Source organism: Salvia hispanica, chromosome 4 (assembly GCF_029641045.1).
Source record: "Salvia hispanica isolate PSC_SH4W2 chromosome 4, Shi_PSC_v1, whole genome shotgun sequence".
Classification (NCBI taxonomy): domain Eukaryota; kingdom Viridiplantae; phylum Streptophyta; class Magnoliopsida; order Lamiales; family Lamiaceae; genus Salvia; species Salvia hispanica.
In genome coordinates, this window is record NC_142695.1 from 39,685,056 (window position 1) to 39,709,230 (window position 24,175).

Here is a 24,175-nt window from a genome sequence, read left to right on the forward strand (position 1 = left end):
CTCGGCCCATCCTGTAACAAAGTACCAGCCATTTGCAATCTTCAAAACTCGATGCATCCAACTATTCCTACTCAGAGTTTTTTTTTCTACAGAGGTGGGATTTGGACTCAAAAACTCGATCGGCTGCTCTTATCGCATGTTCTCCGCAACCAGGGTAGCCAACAGTGGGCTTGAAATTAGGGCTGGCAAATTGTGCGTGTCGGGTCGTTATCGTGTCGATACGATAACGACACGAACACGATAACAACAAACACGAAAACGACCCGTTAAGAAAACCTCAAACACGAACACGACCTGCTACCCTCAGACACGGACACGACGCGAACCCATTAATGACACGAACCACTTCGGGTCAACACGACACGATAACAACGCGTATTGAAAAATGAGATTATAAGAGTCATTTAATAAGTATTGAAAATTAAAAATAATAAGAATTAATAAAATTAAAATATTATTTGTTAACGGATAACACGAACACGACACGAACATGACACAAACACGCATTATTAACGGATAACACGAACCCGACACGAACACAACACGAAATTATCGTGTCCTTAATGGGTCGACCCGATAAGGACACAAACCCAATATGCTCTGACCCAAACCCATTAATTTTGTGCCGGTTCGTGTCGTGCTATCGTGTCGTGTCAAAAATTGCCAGCCCTACTGGAAATGAGGTCCCCAACTCCGTCATTAACCTAGCCCTCGAATCGATTATCAAAGAAGGACAAGCAACTGAACTTTGTTTCAATGATGTCAAGCTCAGGCTTGATGCACTCAAAGCACGCTATACTCTCTTCAATGAGATTACAATGACCCATGGTGTGCGTTGGATGGTCCATGATAACGTGGTGATAGCTGATGAGCTTGTCTGGTCGAAACTACTGAAGCTAAATCACTACAATTTAGTATATTACAATTTTGATGAGCGAAATATCAAATTATAGAAGACTCACGGTCTAATGCATGCATTGTGTGTATATTTACTATGATTATTTCAGAAAAACCCCTTAGCAGGTGTTTACTACTACAGAGACGAGCCACAATACAGCTTATTCGCCACTATTTGGGGATTATTGGACATTGACATGGATGACGAGACAACGATCATCATATCATCAGACACTACTACCGAGCTGGTTGACAATTTTCATGGTCCCTATGCTGCATCTCCGGTGGATCCTGACGAGGTGAACTCACCATGTGTTCAACGTGGTCCAAAAACTAAGCGCAAACTGTTTGTCGACGAATCAGAAACTGGCGATAAACATTCTTACACAGCTGCTCCACCCCTCAACCTTAGCACCCCATTTGAGTGTCCATGGAAGCTGAATATGGATAATCAACCACCACGCCGTATGGATCGAGCTCAAATGAATCAGCCTAAGTTCTCGCCAGGAGGGAGTTCGATCGCATCATGCAGCCCGTGTTGATGTGGATCCATGTATTTTATGATCCATTTCCCAAGGATTACCCATTTAATGATGCTTGATCTAACTATTTTTGTGAGATTGATTTTCAATTTATCAACACAAGACACAAGATAATAAAGATCCAACCAACAAAAATTGAATCTAAACAAGAATGGATGGAAGATTAGGAATGCAAAGCATGTGTATAAAGATGAGATAAGAGAGCTACAACCATAGGACCTTAACCAAAAAGATGGAGACAACCCTAGGCAACTTTCATTAGCTCTATCACCCCTTGGCTCCACTACTCAATGGATACACTCCATTGATGCATACCTCTACTTGAATCAATCAAAGATGGAAACAAGTAACCTTCAAGGAAGGAATTGGATACAATCCTCAAAGAGGAAACTCTCTAGGGTAGAAACTTTAATTCAGCAAAAATCTAAGGAAATGGAATAACATCAAGAGGTTTTTATACTAAGGGTCCAAAAATAGAAAGTTGGCCCACAAAATCTAAAAACGGCATAATCGCCTGGTCGGGCGTTTTTCACAGGCCAAAACGCCCGGCCCGGGCGTTTTCCCTGTTCCCGGGCGAATTTCCACACTGAGCTGGGCGCGCGAAATGCTCGGCCGGGCGTCCTTCTCGCGTCCTCAGGCAATTCGCCCGGTCGGGCGATTTTCACATGTGAAAACGCCCGACCCGGGCGTTTCTTCTGAAATCTCCGGCCGGCCCTCGTTCTTCAGCACGATCCTCAACTTTGGCTCATCCGTCCTCCTAGGCTCCTCCCGCTTGGACTTTTGAATGAAAGTTGCGAGTCCATCCCGAAGCCGCCTCGTCATGGCTCTCGTCATAGGTCCACCAAGTGAGGTCGTATCACGTGTCCAGGGGCCCGCAAAATTGCACCTTAGTTCTGGTAAGTAATTTCTTTTTTGATGACCACTTGACTACATTTTACCTTTCTCATTGTCAGTGGATGGATGAATATGAAAATGACATCCATAAACTTCCCTTATGTTTATTAAATAGGTGTGTACTTGATGCGTAGATGTAGTATGCGAACTTTGTCTTAATTGTCATGGTGCCTTATTTGAAAGGGACACTAAATCTATGAAATTATAATATGTATAATCTGCTTTGGGATTTTGATGTGAACAACTTTAATTAGCTTTGATTATTCACGCAATATAGATGATGCATATGAGCTTGTGTAGCAGGTGAATTGTGATATGTGATTTGAATATAATTATAGAAGAAGGACCTATACGAAGCCTCAAAAAGCAATTAAAGCACCAATATTGCTACAAATTATGTAACTAAAAGTTCAATTACAGAAATCCATTGTCACTACAATACCAAAAGCTAGTACCAGAACACATAAACCATGCATTGATCCAAATGCAAGTGCTTCAAGTGAGCATTGCAGATAAGATCCACAACAAAAATGCATGTAATATGTGTTAACAAAGACATGCAACATCTATTACACAAAATATTACATGCATTGATCTAAATGCAAGAGCTTCAAGTGAGCACTGCATATAAGATCCACAACAAAAATGCATGTAATATGTGTTAAGAAATATCTGCCAAATATATTACACAAAAGGCTTGCTTGCACAAAAAAGTTTGAACTAACTTCTAGAGAATCAATGAGTCTTTCCTCCTCCAAGAGGAACATCACATTCTCTGTGCGTGCGATCTCAGGAAGCCCCCTTGAAGAGATCCATCAACTCAGGTTCCTTAACCAGCTTCTGACCAACAAAGAACTTGTGCTTCAAAGTGAGACCCGACACAACACCAAGTTGATTGAAAATCTCAGCCCGCTTGGTGCTGAGATCAAACTCATAACCAATACGTGTTGACAATGTCTTCAGATGTTCATTAGTGTCTTCATGCATTTGCTTCATCAAGTCAACCAATTTATCCATCGGGTCGATTCCTTTGCGTTTCCTACTTCCTGCCTTGGGGGTGTTGGGAACATTGGGGACATCAGACACATTTGGGACATTATGGACATTGGGGGCATTTGGGACATTGGGAACATTGGGGACATTGGTATTGCTTCCTGAATCGACATCATGATTCATACCTTCTGGGAGAACTTCATCAGGAAAGAGCTCCTCAAAGCTCATAGGGTAATTAGCCCCAACAAATTCAGTGAAGGTCTCTTGTTCATTGCGTTGCACAAAGGGCAACATTTTCACAGTCTCGGCAGAATCGAGTGCCTTTCCACCACCTGCGCACTCCTTGCCGAAAACCTCATTCCAGGTGTCCCAATGTGGCCAAGCTTTATCCCGCATGTACTTCACATTGCCATCCTTCTATAACATAACTAAACACCAAGGTAAATCAGAAATAATGCAACTATGTCTACTATCATATATGATTATTTGTACATAAAAAAAATCAGAGATTTATATACCATATATGTAAAGCATTACCGGAACGATTTTAGCCCATTGTTCTGTTAGAGTTTGTATACTAGAAATCACGTTTCGAGTGATTGAATACTGTAAAACTCTTATTTTATTTTCCAATAAATAAAACAGATTATTTTTTTGTCATAATGTTGTTATGTTTTACATTTAATAGATGTTAATGCATGTTTAAATGTATAAGTTAACTTAACAAAGTCTAAATCTTTGTTTTAGTAGACCGGTTGTGGGCGTCGTCCACTTTAAGGTAATACGGTCAGTTCTAAACAAAGAAAAAGATGAATTTCACAACCTAGTTGGAATTTGACTATCCAACGAGAAAGGTTGCAATGTCAGTCCGCATATTTCTAAGCCTTACTGAAATAAGATGACATTGGTGTGGTACAGCACTGAACGGATCTAACAGCAAGACTTGCCTTAGGCTATCTACTGAAAGACGAGGTCTTGATAAATATTTATTTCTTAATCAATGTAGGTTAGCATTGAGCATACGGTATTAATTATGCACTGCTTTGACTTATCAAATGGTGCGGGTTTTTCGTAACCCAATTATCCTGATATATTGGGTAGTGGTGATCAGTATCTAGCGGTGCTAGGATTGCTATTATATTGAATCGTGCGCAAGCTGAGTCTCGTTTGATAATATCCTCAAGAGGAGCGCGAAACAAGGTTTTATTATTCGGAACCTAGCTAGTTGGAGTGTGATTACTCTATGAATAATAAATAAGCGTTTCATGCTAAGTCCACTCTTGGAATTAATAAGAAGTTAATTAATTAAGTCAATAGCAGACATTAATTAATTAATGGACATTTTAATCTTAAGCGCGGGAAATGAAAGTTAAATGGAAACCCGGATTACTTGTAATTTCAGATTTGGATGGGGAGAGTTCAATATTACTTCTGTAGTGGCTGCTCGTAATATTCCAATTATAACTTATATTAAATTGTGGGTTCAATTTAATTAGTAAAAAGTAAATTGGATGAGCCCATATCCAAAACCTTCCATAAATCCTTGTTTGGGCCCAAAAGGAACTTAATATAAATAGGAGAATAAAGGAGACAGAAATAACACAATTTTATTGTAATTTTTGAAAATTCCCCTCCCCAGCTGAGGAGATTTTCGAATTCCTCTCCTATTCCAAAAAGGATTTCTTATGTCTTCTTTATTTAAGTCCTAGTATTCTAGTAAGATTAGCCCACACTGATATTGGGATACAGTTCGGGAACCAGAGAGAAGATTTGTGGTCTAGTACTCAAAGCATCACGTGGAGAAGAAGCTAGCCATCTTCAATTCTTTGGAGAATTAATTAGGTATTTTTCTGCTCCGTAGAAAAGCATGCTTTAGGTTTCATTATTCTTAAAACATGATTAATTCAAGTTATGAGCATGATACATGTGATAATTACGCGAATAGATTTTGTCTAAATAATCTGCTAAATAGATCTGATTATTATGTGATTGTTATTTATGCGTCCGCTTCCGCTGCCAGTTCCAACAATTGGTATCAGAGCCAGTCTTTGGCTCTGATTATTTGGATTTAAATTTCGCGAAATTCATGTATGCATGTCTTATTTGATTACGAAGCATGTTCTTGTGTTTTTGTTATTTTATGTTTTTGCATGATGAACCCAAGAACATTCGAATCATAGCACTTGAATTATTTGAACGTACAAGATGTGCGATTCGTCGGCGCTTGCGCCGGGACGAATCGCACTACAAGCGATCGAAGAGGGTTGTCGAGCGAGTGGGAGCCGAGGGTTGACGGACATGGGGCGACGCGCCGGCGAGCATGGGCTCGCGCGCGCCGCCGGCCAAAATCCATCGCAACCCTAGGCAGCGCCCAAACAAGTTCGACGAACGTGTTGATTAAGTGGGAGCTTGGCAGGCGATAGACCGGCGATGCGCTGACGAGAAAAGTCTCGTGCGCACCGCCGGAGAACCACCGCCGGTGCCGGTGCAACCTGGAAAATGCGCCGATCGAGAATGGATTGATGCGATCACACGGCGACGTGAACACGAGCGTGCGCTCGTCCACGCCGCCGTCGAGACCGCGATGCAGGTCCTCCTCGAAGCTGACGGTGCAAAGTCCGTCGACGTTACGACGAGGTGGCGATGCCACCGGAAAAAGTCGCAAGAACCCTAACCCTAAAAACCGAAACCCTAGTCAAACCCTAAACTATCGACGCCGAACCGGAGCTGCACCGCCACAGGCGGCTGTCGCTGGTCCGTGCGAGCTCGACGGCGGACAAGGGAAATCGCCGTAGTGACGCAGAGAAGCTGCGTCCAAGCGACGCGATGGCTGGGTCAATCGCGGCGTGACAATGCCGCGAAAGTCGGAGAAGGAAGCAAAGCGCCGATCGGCGCACCTGCCGGCGGCGGTCGGGCGGCGAATTTGCCGCCCCGGCAAGCGTCTCCGGAGGATATCTTCAAATCTTCGTCGTGTAGATTCGTGCCAACCTCGAATTGCAAGATATTGACGAAAGATTATTTTAATGATTATTTAATTGATTAATTAATAGAAATCATTAAAAATAATATTATTTAATGAAATAAAATATTTTAGGAAGATTTCCCTAGATTTTAGGAATAATTGGATTATTTTCTATATCTATGAATATTTTATATCCTACATGATATAGATAAGAATAATTTAATAGTTTCCTAAATATAATATATCTAGAATCTATAATAAGATAGATGTATATAAGATTACATTAAATAATATAATTTAATTCTCTTCCTAATCTTGAACTTGGAAATTATATGAATTTAATTTTTCATGTCTAATTAAGATTATAAATAATGTACTTTATTTTAGATATATCTTATAGTATGACATGAATAAGAATTAAATTCTAGAATAATAATTCCTAAACTAAGATATTAAAGATAATAAAAGATTTAATTATCCAGTCAATTAAATACCAACATAATTTAATTAGTCTTAATCTGCCTTAAGGCTAAAGGATAATTAATTAAAACCATAACACAAATATCTAAGCGATAATTATGAACTAAATGTTTATATATGGTCTCCATCGGTTGGACTGCCAAATTTTGTGAAGCTGATTTTCTAATATTATCGCCACCTACAGAGTAGGGACAATAATCCTACGAAAACAGTAAGTTCATAAGGGCGGACTTCTCAAATAATAAATAGAATGAACTAGAAAGTGGTTCCTAATATTATCGCCACCTACAGAGTAGGGACAATAATCCTAAGGAACTATTAGTTTCAGGGTTCAATCAGAATTTATGAGATAGCTTGGTTTTGTTATCAACACATGAACATTGTTATGGGAGTGTGTTGTAGAAATAAAATTCTGTAATGCTAAACCTGATGGTCGTGCTTAGGCAGCATTAGGCGTGTCAACCTCCAGAGGAGGAAGCTATTGATGCGTTGGTGTTGTGACCAGTAAAGTGTCAGAATTTTAATGCGTATTAACCTCCAGATGAGGATACAATTTATTAATTTGGCTGTTGTAAGATTTTGAAAAGTTTTATGGTTAATCTACTCAATTTCCTTACATAAGTTTATGACAACTAGTAAAATCTTCTGTTTGCAGTGCAATTAAATCCGTCAAGATGTTTTTTAATCCTCTTTCTGCCATTCTCAAAGAAAACAAACTCGAGGGCCAAAATTACATAGAATGGAAACAAAACTTGGATATCGTTCTCACAGCCGAAGAGTACAAGTTTGTGCTCACTACTCCACTCCCAGCTGTGCCGGAAACTAATGCCGCGCAAGCACTGCGAGATTCGCATAGACGGTGGCATAAGGCGAATGAGATGGCTAAGTGCTATATGTTGGCTTCTATGTCATCAGTACTCAAGCATCAGCATTCTGCCATAGAAACTGCCGCCGAGATCATGACGAATCTCGCAAATATTTTTGGTACTCAGAATCGAACGGCTAAGTCTCAAGCTTTTCGGAGTATCATGACGAAGTCTATGAAGGAAGGCTCGTCTGTGAGGCAACACGTCCTCGAGATGATGAGTCACCTCAATCAGATTGAGGTTTTGGGAGGGACAATCAATCCCGAGTCCCAAGTTACTATAATCCTTCGAAGTCTTCCCCCTAGCTTCCAACAGTTCAAGCTCAATTTCGAGATGAACAAGCGGAATTACACTTTGGCAGAGCTGCTGACTGAACTTCAGTCGGTGGAGGACCTTATGGTTCAAGATAAGGTAGCTATGATGAGTTTGGCACCTAATTCCTCTGGCTCTAAGCCTAGAAAAGGAAAGAAAAAGGCGCCGAACCCAGTGGCAGCTAAGAATGCTAAGGGAAAGAAGAAACAGCGGGGTGACAAGAAGCCTACTGGAAAGTGCTTCAAATGTGGAGAGAATGGTCATTGGAAGCCAGATTGTCCTAAGAAGGGCAAGGCTACAGGTATGCACAATGCTCTAGTAGTCGAGTCATGTTTGGCTTCGACATCTACTTATACTTGGGTTATTGATATTGGAGCAACTGATCATATTTGTTTTGATCCTGACTTAATGCAGGTGACAAGACGGTTACATGATCGTGAGATCGAAGTCCAGCTGGGCGACGCTACGAAAGTGGCGGCCGTTGCAGTGGGAGACGTTTATTTACGTTTTTCTAGTGATAGATTTTTGATTTTGAAGAATGTTTTGTTGATACCTTCTTTTAGAAGAAATTTAATTTCAGTTTCTAAATTGTCTTTTGATGGATATTCGATTTCTTTTATTGACAATTGCGTTATTAAGAAAGATGGTTCTTATATCTGTCGTGGTATCATGGAAAACAATCTGTACACAATCACTTCTACACAATTTAATCAACGTAAATCAGAACTCAATGCTACGTCGAAAATTTCTAAGAAAAGAAAAGAACCTTCAACTTCAATGAATGAAACGTACTTATGGCACCTTAGACTTGGTCATGCCAACGAAAGAAGGATTCATGCGATGGTTGATCAAGATCTTATTAAAGGTCTTGAGAAGGAACCGTTTTCGAAGTGTGAGTCCTGTCTCGAAGGCAAGATGACTAAGAGACCTTTTAGGTCAAAGGGGAATAGGGCCAAGGAAGTACTTGAGCTCATTCATACTGATGTGTGTGGACCAATGTCAACCGAGGCAAGGGGCGGTTTTTGATATTTCGTCACCTTTACAGATGACTACTCGAAAATCGGATACATCTATTTGATGCGCTACAAGTCTGAAACTTTTGACAAGTTCAAGGAGTTTAAGTCTAAAGTAGAGACGCATCATGGTAAGAGTATCAAATGCCTGCGATCTGATCGCGGAGGCGAATACATAAGTGCCGAGTTTTTGGACTATTTATCAGTGGCGGGAATTGAATCCCAAACGACTGCGCCGGGCACACCCCAGCAGAATGGCGTGGCTGAAAGAAGGAATAGGACCTTATTGAATATGGTCCGGTCGATGATGAGTTATGCACGGTTACCTGTTTCGTTTTGGGGTCATGCTTTGCTTTCAGCAAACTATCTCTTAGACAACTTACCTTCTAAATCAGTTCCTACTACCCCATATGAGTTGTGGAATGGGCGAAAGCCCAATCTGGAACATCTCAGAGTATGGGGGTGTCCGGCTCATGTATTGGAAAAGGATCCAACTAAGTTGGAATCTAGGACGGAGGTTTGTGTGTTTATAGGATACCCTAGAGGAACGAAAGCTTATGAATTCTATAGTCTCAGAGATCAGAAAGTGATTGTGAGCACTCATACCACATTCTTAGAGGAAGACTATGTAATGAATCATAAGCCCAGCAGTGAGATAGCTCTTGAAGAGCTCACTCAAGTTACAACTTCCATTAACCAAGAACAATTACCTAGTGTACCAACAATTCCAAAAATTTCAACTAATACTCCAGATATTGTAGTGCTGCGCCGCAGTGGGAGGGTCTCTCATGAGCCCGATAGATACATTGGTTTGGGTGAGTGCATGGATCACTCCTCGGACATCAATGAACTTGATCCCAGGAATTTTGCAGAGGCGCAGACAGATGTCGATCATTGCGAATGGGTGAAAGCAATGGATTCGGAACTACAATCAATGGTAGACAAGGACGTCTACGATTTGTCTGTCCTACCCGAAGGCTGTACTGCCATTGGGAGCAAGTGGATATACAAACGTAAACGTGGACCCGATGGACGAGTTAAAGTCTTTAAGGCAAGACTAGTGGCTAAGGGGTATACCCAAAAGGAAGGCATCGATTACGATGAGACCTTCTCCCCAGTGGCCATGCTCAAATCGATCCGTATACTTTTGTCTATAGCAGCTTACATGGATTGGGAAGTATGGCAGATGGACGTCAAGACTGCGTTTTTAAACGGGAGTCTTGAGGAGACCATCTACATGGAACAACCCGAAGGCTATGTGGTAAAGGGGAAGGAACCCATGGTTTGGAAGCTTAAGAAGGCCATTTATGGCCTCAAGCAAGCATCTAGATCATGGAACCAGTGTTTCGATCAAACAGTTCAAAAGTTTGGATTCGAAAAATGCCCCAATGAAAGCTGTGTGTATAAGAAGGTTGAAAAAGGAAATGTTGTGTTCTTAGTTTTATATGTAAATGACATTCTTCTAATTGGAAACAATAAAAAGATGTTGTCATCAGTGCGAACTTGGTTGTCCAGCCAGTTCGAGATGAAAGATATGGGTGATGCGGGACACATTCTCGGTATCAAGGTTCTTAGGAACCGAGCTAAGAGAATGTTGTGTTTATCCCAAGAATCTTACATCGGCACAGTACTTAGACGCTTTAGCATGCAAGATGCCAAGAAAGGTTTTCTACCTTTTAGACATGGCATCCAGTTATCTCAAGAGATGTGTCCTAAGACAGCATCTGAGATAGCAGAGATGAGAAGAATACCATATGCCTCGGCAGTTGGTAGTCTCATGTATGCTATGTTTTGTACTAGACCTGATATCTGCTTTGCTGTTGGCATGGTAGCAAGATATCAATCCAATCCCGGGCAAGGACATTGGACTGCCGTAAAGAACATACTCAAGTACCTTAATCGGACTAAGGACTATGTTCTAGTTTACAGTGCAGCCGAGCTCTGTCCTTTAGGATATACAGATTCAGATTGTCAATCTGATGTAGATTTGAGAAAATCAACTTCCAGATATGTGTTTACCTTAGGAGGTGGAGCTGTAATTTGGAAGAGTGTAAAGCAGAAATGCATTGCAGACTCTACCATGGAAGCCGAGTATGTGGCCGCTTCGAAGGCTGCAAAAGAGGTTGTATGGCTTAAGAACTTCCTTCTGGACTTAGGTGTGGTTGCGAATATGCCCAAGAGTATCACCATTTATTGCGATAATTCTGGTGTTGTGGCAAATTCGTGGGAACCACGGGCTCATAAGACGAGCAAGCACATAGAGAGGAAGTATCATATCATTCGAGATATAGTGCAGAGAGGAGACATACAAGTGGTCAAGATTGAGTCAGAGAACAACCTGACAGATCCTTTCACGAAGGCATTAGCGGTAAAGCCGTATGAAAGCCATGTTGAAGGAATGGGAGTTCGACTAATTCAAGACCTCAATCCGCTTTCAGTATAAGTGGGAGAATTAGATGTTAGCACAATTTTTTTTTATATACTCGAAAGTATTTTGAGTATAAGTGGGAGATTGTTAGAATTTGTATACTAGAAATCACGTTTCGAGTGATTGAATACTGTAAAACTCTTATTTTATTTTCCAATAAATAAAACAGATTATTTTTTGTCATAATGTTGTTATGTTTTACATTTAATAGATGTTAATGCATGTTTAAATGTATAAGTTAACTTAACAAAGTCTAAGTCTTTGTTTTAGTAGACCGGTTGTGGGCGTCGTCCACTTTAAGGTAATACGGTCAGTTCTAAACAAAGAAAAAGATGAATATCACAACCTAGTTGGAATTTGACTATCCAAAGAGAAAGGTTGCAATGTCAGTCCGCATATTTCTAAGCCTTACTGAAATAAGATGACATTGGTGTGGTATAGCACTGAACGGATCTAACAGCAAGACTTGCCTTAGGCTATCTACTGAAAGGCGAGGTCTTGATAAATATTTATTTCTTAATCAATGTAGGTTAGCATTGAGCATACAGTATTGATTATGCACTGCTTTGACTTATCAAATGGTGCGGGTTTTTCGTAACCCAATTATCCTGATATATTGGGTAGTGGTGATCAGTATCTAGTGGTGCTAGGATTGCTATTATATTGAATCTTGCGCGAGCTGAGTCTCGTTTGATAATGTCCTCAAGAGGAGCGCGAAACAAGGTTTTATTGTTCGGAACCTAGCTAGTTGGAGTGTGATTACTCTATGAATAATAAATAAGCGTTTCATGCTAAGTCCACTCTTGGAATTAATAAGAAGTTAATTAATTAAGTCAATAACAGACATTAATTAATTAATGGACATTTTAATCTTAAGCGCGGGAAATTAAAGTTAAACGGAAACCCGGGTTACTTGTAATTTCGGATTTGGATGGGGAGAGTTCAATATTACTTTTGTAGTGGCTGCTCGTAATATTCCAATTATAACTTATATTAAATTGTGGGTTCAATTTAATTAGTAAAAAGTAAATTGGATGTGCCCATATCCAAAACCTTCGATAGATCTTAATATAAATAGGAGAATAAAGGAGATGGAAATAACACAATTTTCATTATTGTAATTTTCGAAAATTCCCCTCCCCAGCTGAGGAGATTTTCGAATTCCTCTCCTATTCCAAAAAGGATTTCTTATGTCTTCTTTATTTAAGTCCTAGTATTCTAGTAAGATCAGCCCACACTGATATTGGGATACAGTTCGGGAACCAGAAAGAAGATTTGTGGTCTAATACTCAAAGCATCACGTGGAGAAGAAGCTAGCCATCTTCAATTCTTTGGAGAATTAATTAGGTATTTTTCTGCTCCGTAGAAAAGCATGTTTTAGGTTTCATTATTCTTAAAGCATGATTAATTCAAGTTATGAGCATGATACATGTGATAATTACGCGAATAGGTTTTGTCTAAATAATCTGCTAAATAGATCTGATTATTATGTGATTGTTATTTATGCGCCCGCTTCCGCTGCCAGTTCCAACATGTTCATCATCACAGTCGCTCTTAAAGTCATTATGTGCGTTGAATCCCACCCCACTACGAGCTAGGATAGTTGAGAGAGAGTAATAGTTCTTCTTCCATGCTGTGATTTTTGACTTAATGTGTGGTTCTACTTTAATATCAGTGGTAGAAAATTCACGTTTCAGACATTCTTCAATTCGCATTAAGTAGCCTGTTCGGAAACCATTATTCGATTTCCAACCATGTGCCACCAAATCCTTCAAGTCAACAATAAGAATGGCTTCTTCTCGATCAGACCAGCAACGATGCGACCGATCGATTCTCTCCAACCTGCCCCTGCCTGCATTCTGATGTTCTAAAGCAACAAAAAAAAAAGGTTTAAATGCTATGACTTTTTTTTATTTCTATTCATGTGAAAAACAACAAGGTTGATTCTACACTTACCATCGCTAAGTGGGCTACCACTATCATTGCCATGAATATGGTCTCCCATGATGCCGTAAATCACGCAGACAGAGCTATAAAGCAATTGGGAGATGAACGTATTAAAGGCTGGCAAATTCAGTTCTTAAATTTTGAGTTGAAAGAACAAACACATTACACAATCAATAAGAAAGCATGACACACCCATATGAACCACTATATTTATTGCACGATGAGTTTCAATAATAGATACAAATATTTTGGATTTATACATGTAGTCGACTTCCTCCGATTTTCCGCAAGAGCTAATTGCAAGTTTCAAAGTGAGATGGATTGCTTGTATAAAATGGACGTCAAGTGGCGGCAAATGAAGATGAATTATTTGGTATTTGGTGCCAATAAGGGTTTCATAGGATAAAATTGCAATTTTATTTTATAAAGCAGGGTCATTGATGTCAATTCAAAATCTTATCTTTTGGTATGGCCTGCCTAATCAAACACATATATTTAATTGAGATAGTATCAACTGGACATCCACACACTAAAATATGATACGTAACTATATCTAGGAAATCAAGAAACACCACAATATATTACTATCTTGCTATATCCAAAGATTGCCAACAAGGCGATCAAACAAGCCCGAAAAGTGAACCATGACTCTTAATACAAACTAAATTGGTAAATCTAGACTCCTAATGACGGATGAAGGGAAAAATATCTTCTTTTCCTTGTTGTACTAGATTTGTTTAGGGTGTGTTTGGTTGGTCAGTTAGGGCTGCTAACTGACCTATTTCTTAAGCTATCCAAGTTTGGTTCGTCTGTTTCGGTAACTCCAAAGCCCAAGTTTTGGGCCAAGGCCCGGCAAAAACAGATTGTTTCTTGAGTTACCAAAACTTAGGGGTTCACCTCATTTACCGTTTCTGCATCCGTGAGTTACGTGCATCTGGAGATGAAATATCTCAAATAAACCCAACCTTCCCTATTTTCCCTTCAATTCACAATCTGAAACCTAATTGAGCGTCTTCATTCTTCGCGATGGAGAAGACAAGGGAAGAAGGTTATCGGAATATGACGACAATGGAGTTTGTCACCGAAAATGGAGATTTGCAGTTCTGCGCACAGAAACTAAGGGAAGAAGATGATATATGAGTGGGCTGGATATGTTGGGCCTAATAAATTAATGGACAAATATAATACTCCTTCCGTCCGCCATTAGGAGCCCCATTTATGGGTGGCACGGGTTTTAAGAAATGTTAAGAAAAGTGGGTGGAAAAAAGTTAGTGGAATAAGGGTCTCACTTGTATATATTAGTTTTAAATGAAATATGAGTGGAATGAGTTAGTGGAAGGTGGGACCCGGGTCATGATAATCTACAAACCCTCTATAATACAAACTATACAAACTTTAATCCTACCCACTTAATACAATTAATGAACGGTAAATATACTTTACATCAATAATGTCAACATTCCATACAAATCTGTCAACAAAGGGTAATATAGAGAATTAATTAATCAGTCAAAATCATTAAATTTGTTGAGATTATGCAATCCTAATAATTGTGTCTCTTCAACCTCCGACCATTATTCACATCTCATTTCTCTTCTTTCACTACATTCCAACTTTTCATCTTTTCTCTCCAATAAATCGGCAATATTTGAAGTGGCGGACTCAGCAATTCCTCGTCGCTGTTGACGCGACTCCTCTCCGGCGGCGAAATGAGTTCTGTGAAGCGACGTAGGCAAGCGGCAGCAGAGTCATCCGAAGGTGAGATTTCCGGCTGAAAACCCTAGTTTTCAAAAGTGGTGACATTTTTAAGTCATGGGTTTTTGTTTTTTTGGTGACAATAACTATTTTTCCACTCCTTATTGACATCCAATTTCTTTTTTTTTTACGTATGATTGGCCAAAAACCTAGAACATGTTGAGAAACTCACATTTTTTTTGTACCAAGTAAAATTTGTTTAGTAGAACTCTGAATTTTGGTTGAACTCGAAAAATTGGTTGAATTTTGGTTGAACTCTGAATTTTAGTAGAACTCTGAATTTTGGTTGAATTCTCAGCAAAATTCGTATAGTAGAACTCTGAATTTTGGTTGATGTTGTGTTACTGACATTCTGGAGTGTACATGAGCTTTTGGCTGTGTGTTGGAAAAGTTTTGTTGAAATTTCTTGTGAATTTTGGTTGCTTTGTTTGTCAATGCCGAATGTAATTTGCTCGTATGTGTAGTGCACTGTTTCGTTTGTACGGTGGCAGGTTAGGTTGACATTGATATTGCTTTGGCTGGTTGTGTTTTGGTAATAAGATCTTGTTGATATTAAATTTGAAAATGATATCAGCAATGTTTTGTCTTTGATCCTACTGAGTTCTTGGATGTGACTATGATAAGATCCCGTTGACATTAAAAGTGAAATTGATATTACCACTTTTGGTCTGTTTTCGTTGACATTTGTACTTGACATTTGGTCTTTGATCCTGTTTTCATTGACATTTGTACTTGATCCTGGTGACATTGAAATTGACATAGTATTCTCTCGTTGTTTGGCTGATCATATTGACTTCATCATTGCTTGTTTTGCAGTATATGTTTTCATTACTCATTTTTTTTATGATTTGGTGCATTCGATCTCTTAAATCTACTATATTCAAAATAAATTTTGTAGTGTTTGAGTGCTTTCCTTTCAACAATAAGCTTTTATTGTTTGTGATACATCATTCGACATGAATACCTACTGACATTCGTGTTGACATTTATGTTGACATTTGTGTTGACACTTGTTGCTCTCATTGACATTGCTTAACTTGGTCTAGACCTGCCCAAGGTTTACATAACCGGTGGTTAAAACCGAAACCGTAACCGGCGGTTACGGTTCTGAATCGAAACCGTGAGAATTTACCCAAACCAAAACCGTCAATTTTTGAACCGTGGTTCGGTTCAGATTCAAAAAATTTCTAAGCGAAACCGTGCTGGAACAGCCGGTTCCGGGCGGTTCTAAACCGGAACCGCGAAAAACTGCCGGAAAACCGTGAAACCAAGCCGGAACCGCAAAAAACCGAGGTTCGGAACTGTGAAAAACTGTAAAAAACCGTCGGTTCAGAACCGAAACCGAAACCCGCGGTTTTGGAACCAGAACCGTAACCGTGAAACACCCTCGCGGTTCGGTTCCGGTTTAAGAATTTCCGAAACCGGAACCGGCGGTTCCTGAACCGTAACCGCCGGTTCCTGAACCTCTAACTTGGTCTACATATTGACATAGGAATGAAATACTCCTTCCGTCCCTGAAAATTTGTCACCTATTTCTATTTCCGTCCGTCCCTAAAAATTTGTCACCTTTCACTTTTACCATTTTTGGTAGTATATTCCACTAACTCATTCTCACTCACATTTTATTATAAAACTAATATATAAAAATAGGACCCTCATTCCACTAACTTTTTCAACCCACTTTGTATTACATTTCTTAAAATCCGTGCCGGGTCAAATGGTGACAAATTTTGGGGGACGGAGGGAGTAATTTTTTTGGTGCTCTCATTGATCTTTTGCAACTTTTGGTGCTTTAATTTGATCAACAACACGTCAATCTAAGAGAAAAGCAGTAGCAGATGGTGATAGGAGTGGGGCGCGATCTAGCGCATCTAGTAAGCAATCGGAATCTGTAGTGGATGTGCCGATACAAGCCAAGAGACCGCATCTACGGATTAAGATAACTACAATGTTCATTTTGCACCTTCTTAAATCTCTCAACGAAAAGCAGAAATCTGTTGTTCGGCAACTTGGATTTGGTGGTCTTCTCGAGTATGACGTGGCCTCTATTCCAACGACATGCTCCTTGCACCGTTCAACATTGCCAGAGAATGACATGTTGAACTCCCAGCAACGAGCAACACAATGAGCCCGCAAGGAAGAAAAACAAGTTGAACTGAGATGATTTGAAATTGACTATATGTTTTTTAAATGTTAATGGTAGTTTTTGGATATTGATATTGGGATTTTTTGGCTGGAGAACCTGTCGATTTTGTTAAATGAATTATCAACATTAGGAATTTGTTTCAAGTTATGAAACCTGGTATTGGTATTCTCTCCATTGTGATTTCGTTGAATGTATTTCATTTGAACAGGTTTCATTATGACATGGTGTTGATTTATTCAATTATGACAGTGTTGATATTCAGGTCGATTCTTTGTTCAGTGTGTGATTGTGGAAAAAAACCTTGGTGAGAAAAATTTAGTGAAACAGCATAAGTCAATAATATTTTGACATTTGATGCTTAAAAAATTGGAAAAAAAATTGAAACTGCATCAATTTGCAGACATTTGTAGAAAATCGTTTCAGTAAAAAACTTGAAAAATTTGCAGACAGTAACAACCCGTAGACGTGTTTGTATGTTGGCGAAATCAGTGAAAACATCCGAGTAGATGTTGTTGTAGACGTGTTGACATGGTATTGATATCAATGAATAATGTAGATATTGTTATAGACATTGAGATTTGTTGTTGACATGTGAGAAAATGTCTAAAATGTCAACAATGGAAAAAAATTTGGTAGATAACTAGATTATATGTAAAGCAAAATGAATGTGTTGGAGATAATAATGATGATAATCTGGTAGACAACTATATTACGCTAATCTCTTTCCGAAAATGATAATAATGGTAGTTTGGGAGGTTGGAGATAAATTAGGGACGCATAATTGACTTTTCATCGATTAAACTGTTACATTCAATTATTATTTGTAGTATGGCAGATTGGCATGAAATTAGGGAGTGTTGTAACTGATGAAAAAATCAAATTCCATATACACCCTTTGTTGACAGATTTGTAGGAAATGTTGACATTAGAAATGTCTCATATATTAACCGTAGATTAATCGTATAAAGTGTATAGGATTAAAGTTTGTATTGTTTGTATTATAGAGGGTTTGTATTTGATCATACTTCAGGTGGAGCCCTATTGCCATTTATGGTAAAAGTGAACCGGGACTCCTATTCGCGGACGGACTAAAATGGAAAAACGGGACTCTTATTCGCGGACAGAGGGAGTAAACTAGAGGGCAAGTCGGCTTATTATTAATTAATTACTCCACTTCTCAGTATAGTTTTTCATAAATATAATTATTAGACTTATTGCTAGACACATTTGCTACTTCAAGTCTTAAACAATGAATGAATTTACATACTCCCTCCGTCCGCGAATAGGAGTCCCGGTTGGCCATTTTCATCCGTCCGCCATTAGGAGTCCCGGTTAGACATTTTATCTTGGGAGTATAAAAAATGACCCCATTGTTCCCTTAATTTAGAAGGTGCAATTAATTTTAATCCACTTTGATTGCAATTTCTCACTCTCTCTCTTAATGTTAGATTTCATTATTCCAAAGAATAAAGCAAATAATAATATAAATAGGTCCCACATTTCACTATCACACACTTTAATTATTACACTCAGACTTATCTTAAAACCCGCACCCAACTCAACCGGGACTCTTATTCGCGGACGGAGGGAGTAATAAATAAATATTTCTATGAGCATGTATTAAATATATATCATTATATTTTATTGAAGTTCATTTAATATAAATTTAAATTATAAGCTATATTTTGTAACCATTTTATAGTTTCATAACTAAGTTGAGGTTGAAAAAAAAACTTTAGCAACCGTATTTCTCAATATGAATTTTGACAGAATTGTAAATATTTGAATTAAAAGTTAAACACACTTGATTTATCTGACCAAATATTTTTTTGAGCAACATGTATAGGATTACTTTAGATTTTAGTTTATCCGATATATCAAATATAGACTCATAAAACGGATGGAGTGAAAAATTAATTATCATGAATTAGGTTTTGGAGGATAAAATTGTAAACACATAAAAATTTCATGGGCAAAAATGTATTTCCATATCTCACTTTTGCTATATGGGAAACCAAACATCATTTACCAAATCATCAAGAAATGCTAAATGAGAAACCAAACAAGGATATTAGTTTTTGTAACTAGAGAAATGATTTACCATTTCTTGCCCAACACCATTTCTTAAGAAATCCTAACTGACTAATCAAACGCGCCGTTAGTGTTTCGGGCAAATCATGCTTGAAAACTTGAAGGAGAAACTAAACAAAAATATTGTTTGGTGGTTTGGAATGTTGTTGTTTGCAATTGTTTCTAGTACTAGTATTTTCTAATTTGGTTTTCAAAATTTTTTAGTCGAAGAATATGAAGAAGCCGTTTTTGTTGTAAATTGATTTGTTTATGCCTTAATTTTTTCAGCTTTAGATAATGAATTTGTGTTATCAGTGGGTTGGAGTGGCCCAGAAATATTAATAAGTGTGATTCAATCCGAGCTGCTTCACACATGGGCCTGAGCGGTACTGAGGCCTGAACTTAGTAGGGCGTCGCCCAATACCGATAGAAACTAAATCGATTCCCAATTTCTAGGGTTTTATCACAGGTTTATCTCCGTTTGTGTATCTCTACTCCCATACTCGTCTCTCCCCTAGAAGATGAGGAAGCTAAAGTTTCACGAGAAGAAATTGCTAAAAAAGGTTAACTTTTTAGAATGGAAGAGAGAAGGAGGGCAGAGGGAAAACCTTGTAATGCATCGTTACCACGTTACTGGCAGAGACGATTACAAAAAGTAAAATCATTTATCATATTTTACGTATTTGGATCGGTAAGAAATTTGTCGATAACTTTTTCTTTCTTTCAGGTATTCACGTTTGTGTAGAACAGTGCAGAAGCTGGTCAGCATTCTTAAACAGATGGATGCGCGAGATCCTTATCGAATTGAGATGACTGATAACCTTCTTGAAAAACTGTAAGTATTTTAAATGGAAGTTTGTTTTTTGACCACCTCCGCATTTGATTGTGTTGTTTAGATATTGGTTTGTGTAATTCAGTCTTTATTTAAGATTTTTAACAACGCTGCAGTTCAATATGAATGCGTAAATTTGCTTCAAAATGCTAGGACTAACAAATTCTTTCGCTGCCTTTTCGGAGACATCTTAAAGTAAATATATCTTTTTTTGAGATCCCTTGCAATCCTAGATCCTCTTCGATACTTATAAGACAGCCAACTTACTCTGTAGTAATTTGCCTCAGTTTATTGGCCTGGAAGATAAATTCTTATTTGGTCCCTGCTATAGGAAAAGTTAGAGGAAACAACGAAAATTATTGAACAGTATCAGGTTAATATTAGTGGAAGTGTGAAACAAGTAGAAGTAACAGGCATTTCGTATGTTCTTCCTATGGTTTGGTTAAGGAAGTTGTCTTTGCTGAGGAATTTTGATATGTATCACACAGGATTACACATGGATGTTGATAATATGAATAAGAAGCCATATACTCCCTATGTGATAGGCTGAAAGCCAATTGCAGAGTAAAGTAAAGATGCTGATATTTTATAGGTGAATTGCCTATGGGTACTTATGACATGCTCACTTGCATGATTTTAGTGATTTATCAAAAATTATCTTGCATGATATGGCTACTTATTCTGCTGTTATTGGAAGAGTGCTCTGATCTGTTATCACTGTTTCTTTAAACTTCTGCGTTGTAGTACATTGCACAGTAGCACTGAAGAAAGATTGGTTCAGTTTATGTTATTGGCGTCTTATTTATCGATATTTTTTTGATATAGGTACAACATGGGTGTTATACCATCTCGTAAAAGTCTGGCTCTGTGTGAGCGCCTCTCTGTGTCATCATTTTGTCGGTAAGTGAGGGTGAAAATGCAACACATTTATGCGATGTTCTGTATCAATAAATCCTTTAGTGTAATATGCTCCACAATTTTAATTGGCATAAGAAATCAAATAATGCTATACAGAAACTCTATACTACTACTACTACTACTACTTTTATAGCAAGAAGATAACAACCTTCCCAAATGCTTAGGGGATGCCCAGGACACTGGATTGTATTAAAGTGTTATCAATATATATACTTATTTTGGATGTATTTGTATCATAGTTTTTTAGAAATGGACGTATTTTTAGCCTGTATCATATCATATTCGTATTTAGTACCTGTCCCAGTGCTTATTAGCTAAATACATTTTGTCACAATTATTCTATCAGAATCTTACTGCAGATTATTATTCTCCACAGGTTTTCCTCATGAAAATCTTGTTGGGTTTTGAATCTTTTTTCCTGATGGTTAATGCTTATAGAAAATAACAAACAATGGCTTTGGAGTACCACAAATGTTGACATAGTGAAACTACCAGTAGAAAGCTCTCAACAAGCAGAGGAAATATTGATAATGCTAACAGTGCTTTATTGGTGTCTTTTTTCTTCAGACGTAGGCTTGCCACTGTCTTGGTCAGATTGAAGTTTGCGGAGCACTTGAAAGAATCAGTTACTTATATTGAACAAGGACATATTCGAGTAGGACCTGATACCGTCACCGATCCAGCATTTCTTGTAACAAGAAATATGGAAGACTTTATAACATGGGTAGATACATCAAAGATAAGAAGGAAGGTCTTGGAGTACAATGATAAACTGGATGACTATGATGCGATGAACTAAATACTGCAAATATGCCCGTGTAGACCCCAATATTACCAATCATTTGGAACTCATTGATTTCCTAAGTATTGTATGCTTTGCTATAGTGAATTTTGTTGTTTTGGCTCGCTCAGTTTCAATTTAAAAGAAGTCGACCGCTTATTAGTTTTATGTATTGATAGAAAGTGATGTTTTGAAATATTAATTTCCTTTTTTCTCTCTCTTGAATTTTGAGTACTCAAGACAGTTTTAGCTATTTTAAAGAATCTAGATATTAGGTTTAATGCATCTGTTTTGTGCTGTTATAGTATAGAATCATGACAGAAATTGTTCATATGCTTGTGTATCTTGTTAAGCAAATACTTCAAGAAAGCATGAATTATTATTCATTAGTAACCAGGAATACCAATGGAAACAAACAATTTCTGGCTACTGCTAAAACGTATCACTTGGATAGCATCTCGTGTGAGGTACAGATTTTCCGTTCTCTTCTTGTGTTATGCAGACATTGCTAAGTCAAAATCTAATATTCTGTGGTAAAGACACATTTGATAAGAAACGGTACACTAGTATAAAATGTGTGAAGTTGAAGGTTCAAGGGTGAGTGTACGGCTATGTGATTATCATACATTGCAGCTATGTTAAATTAAAATCAAGGAGAGCTTGTTTCTGATAGTGCAGCAACCTTAGCAGGAGGCACTCCAGGAAAACCAGGGGTTGGCTGGAAAGGAAATGAGGGCAGCTGGACTGGAGGTGGTGGTGGAGGTGGAGACGGAATTAAACCAGGAATAGGTGGCAGGTTGAACAAAGGTGGTGGTGGACTGGGTGAAGGTAAAAGAGGAGGGATAATTGATTGCACAGGGGAAGGAAGTATCGGAGGAATTGTAATAGGTGGTAACTGAAGAGGGCTTGGCGGAAGTATATTTGGTAGGTTGAATGGATTTGGTGGAAAAGGAGTGCCTGGCAAATTTTCTGATAAATTTGGTACATTAGTTGCTGCTTGCTTTCTAGGTAGTGCTGGTGGCAGAAATGGGATTCCGGGCAGTGGTGGTAGGCGGGGAAGCTGCGGCAGTGGTGGTAGTCGAGGCAGCGGTGGGAGGAAGCTGCCAAAGGATGGTTGATCTTGAACTGGTGGTACAAATGCTGGATCACTAGGATTTGATAATTTATTGAAATTAGTGATGCTTGGCTTCTCATTACATACTTGTGGTTGTTTGAGTGGCCTGAATGTGAAGAACCCTGCTGAGAAAACATGTGTCCCATCTTTTCTTGACTTGAAATGAAGTTCTGAAGAAGTTGCAGAAGCTGCTACAGCACAATATGGTTTATTACTGCTGATTAGTCTCACAGAACATCCTCTGATTTTGGTGGTATGTTTGCTGACAGGGAAAGGGAGGTGCACTTTGAATTCTCCATGGCTGTCTGTTTTAACTTGTTTCCGGAACCTCTTTCCTGATCTCGCGTCCTTGCATTCTACAGAGACAGATGCACCTGAGGGGCGGAAAATGTTAGAACCGGGTTCATCTGTAAGTAACGTAATAGGAGTAGTTTTGAACATAACTTAGAAATAGCATTTGATGAAACTAAACCTGGAATGAAGTAGTGGTTGGCTTTTGGTAGATTCTGCTGGAAACATGTGTCGCAGTAGACTGTCCCAACGACAACGGCAGATGGCTTGTGACGTCTAGACTCTGAATGGTTGATGATTGCAAAACTCAGAAACATTATCGTCCAAAACCAAGACATTCTTGAAAAGGTATGTAAAATCTGTTTTCCTTCCTTTTGTTGTTGGTTTGTTTGGAGATGAGAAGTGGGAGTTTTGTGGAACCTTTTTATACTAGGAAAGAAGAAGGCTACTCTTAATGTCAATCATGAAAAAACAAGTGAACTGCAAACTAGCAGCATTATTTCCTAGGTAGTAGACAGACAGAGAGATCGAACTAACTATAACTGCATAAGAGATTCTCTCTCTGTCTTGTCTCTGTGTGTGTGTGTGTGTGGAGGTATTATTCTGGGTGAGAATTAGGTGAAGGGGCAGTTGAGGTCGCAGTTGGTTCACGAGAGAGAGGTGCCACAAACTGAATTGCAGAGATGCGTCAGTTGCATGGTTTTCCCATCTCTTTCCTGCCTTTTTATCAACTCTTGTTCTCTTTTTTGTCATGATAGGAGTAATATGTATGTGATGCGCCTTATAGAAAAATGCATATTTTTAATTTTTACAATTTCTGCATTATTATATATGTATGTGAACTTTCCATATAATTATGATAAATAGAGACGATATACTACATATTTTTACTAGATTGCAAAGATAATTGTACATAAAGATTTTGCAAGTACAA

General features: G+C 38.5%; 2 protein-coding genes across 2 annotated transcripts; one reads left to right on the forward strand and one right to left on the reverse strand.

The window, feature by feature from the left end:
• Positions 1-19,616: 19,616 nt before the first annotated feature.
• LOC125196148 (Alpha-L RNA-binding motif/Ribosomal protein S4 family protein) lies at positions 19,617-22,061 on the forward strand. Its single transcript, XM_048094540.2, has 4 exons — positions 19,617-19,960; positions 20,033-20,140; positions 20,963-21,037; positions 21,623-22,061. The coding sequence occupies exons 1-4, from the start codon at positions 19,827-19,829 to the stop codon at positions 21,852-21,854; spliced, it is 549 nt and encodes a 182-aa protein (XP_047950497.1). The 5' UTR covers positions 19,617-19,826; the 3' UTR covers positions 21,855-22,061.
• A 135-nt stretch (positions 22,062-22,196) lies between these two features.
• Positions 22,197-23,817, reverse strand: LOC125196147 (Pollen Ole e 1 allergen and extensin family protein). The gene is made up of 2 exons (XM_048094539.2): positions 23,423-23,817; positions 22,197-23,324 (listed from the first exon to the last, which is right to left on the reverse strand). The coding sequence occupies exons 1-2, from the start codon at positions 23,577-23,579 to the stop codon at positions 22,486-22,488; spliced, it is 996 nt and encodes a 331-aa protein (XP_047950496.1). The 5' UTR covers positions 23,580-23,817; the 3' UTR covers positions 22,197-22,485.
• Between the last annotated feature and the right edge of the window lie 358 nt (positions 23,818-24,175).

What these genes read in the sequence shown, in the direction of transcription:
- LOC125196147 (XM_048094539.2), bottom strand. Translation starts at nt 23,579, where the DNA reads ATGTCTTGGTTTTGGACGATAATGTTTCTGAGTTTTGCAATCATCAAC. An exon ending in CAACCACTACTTCATTCCAG is followed by an intron (nt 23,325 to 23,422) that starts GTTTAGTTTCAT and finishes TCCGCCCCTCAG; the next exon opens with GTGCATCTGTCTCTGTAGAA.
- LOC125196148 (XM_048094540.2), top strand. Translation starts at nt 19,827, where the DNA reads ATGAGGAAGCTAAAGTTTCACGAGAAGAAATTGCTAAAAAAGGTTAAC. An exon ending in GATAACCTTCTTGAAAAACT is followed by an intron (nt 20,141 to 20,962) that starts GTAAGTATTTTA and finishes TTTTTGATATAG; the next exon opens with GTACAACATGGGTGTTATAC. An exon ending in TCTGTGTCATCATTTTGTCG is followed by an intron (nt 21,038 to 21,622) that starts GTAAGTGAGGGT and finishes TTTTTTCTTCAG; the next exon opens with ACGTAGGCTTGCCACTGTCT.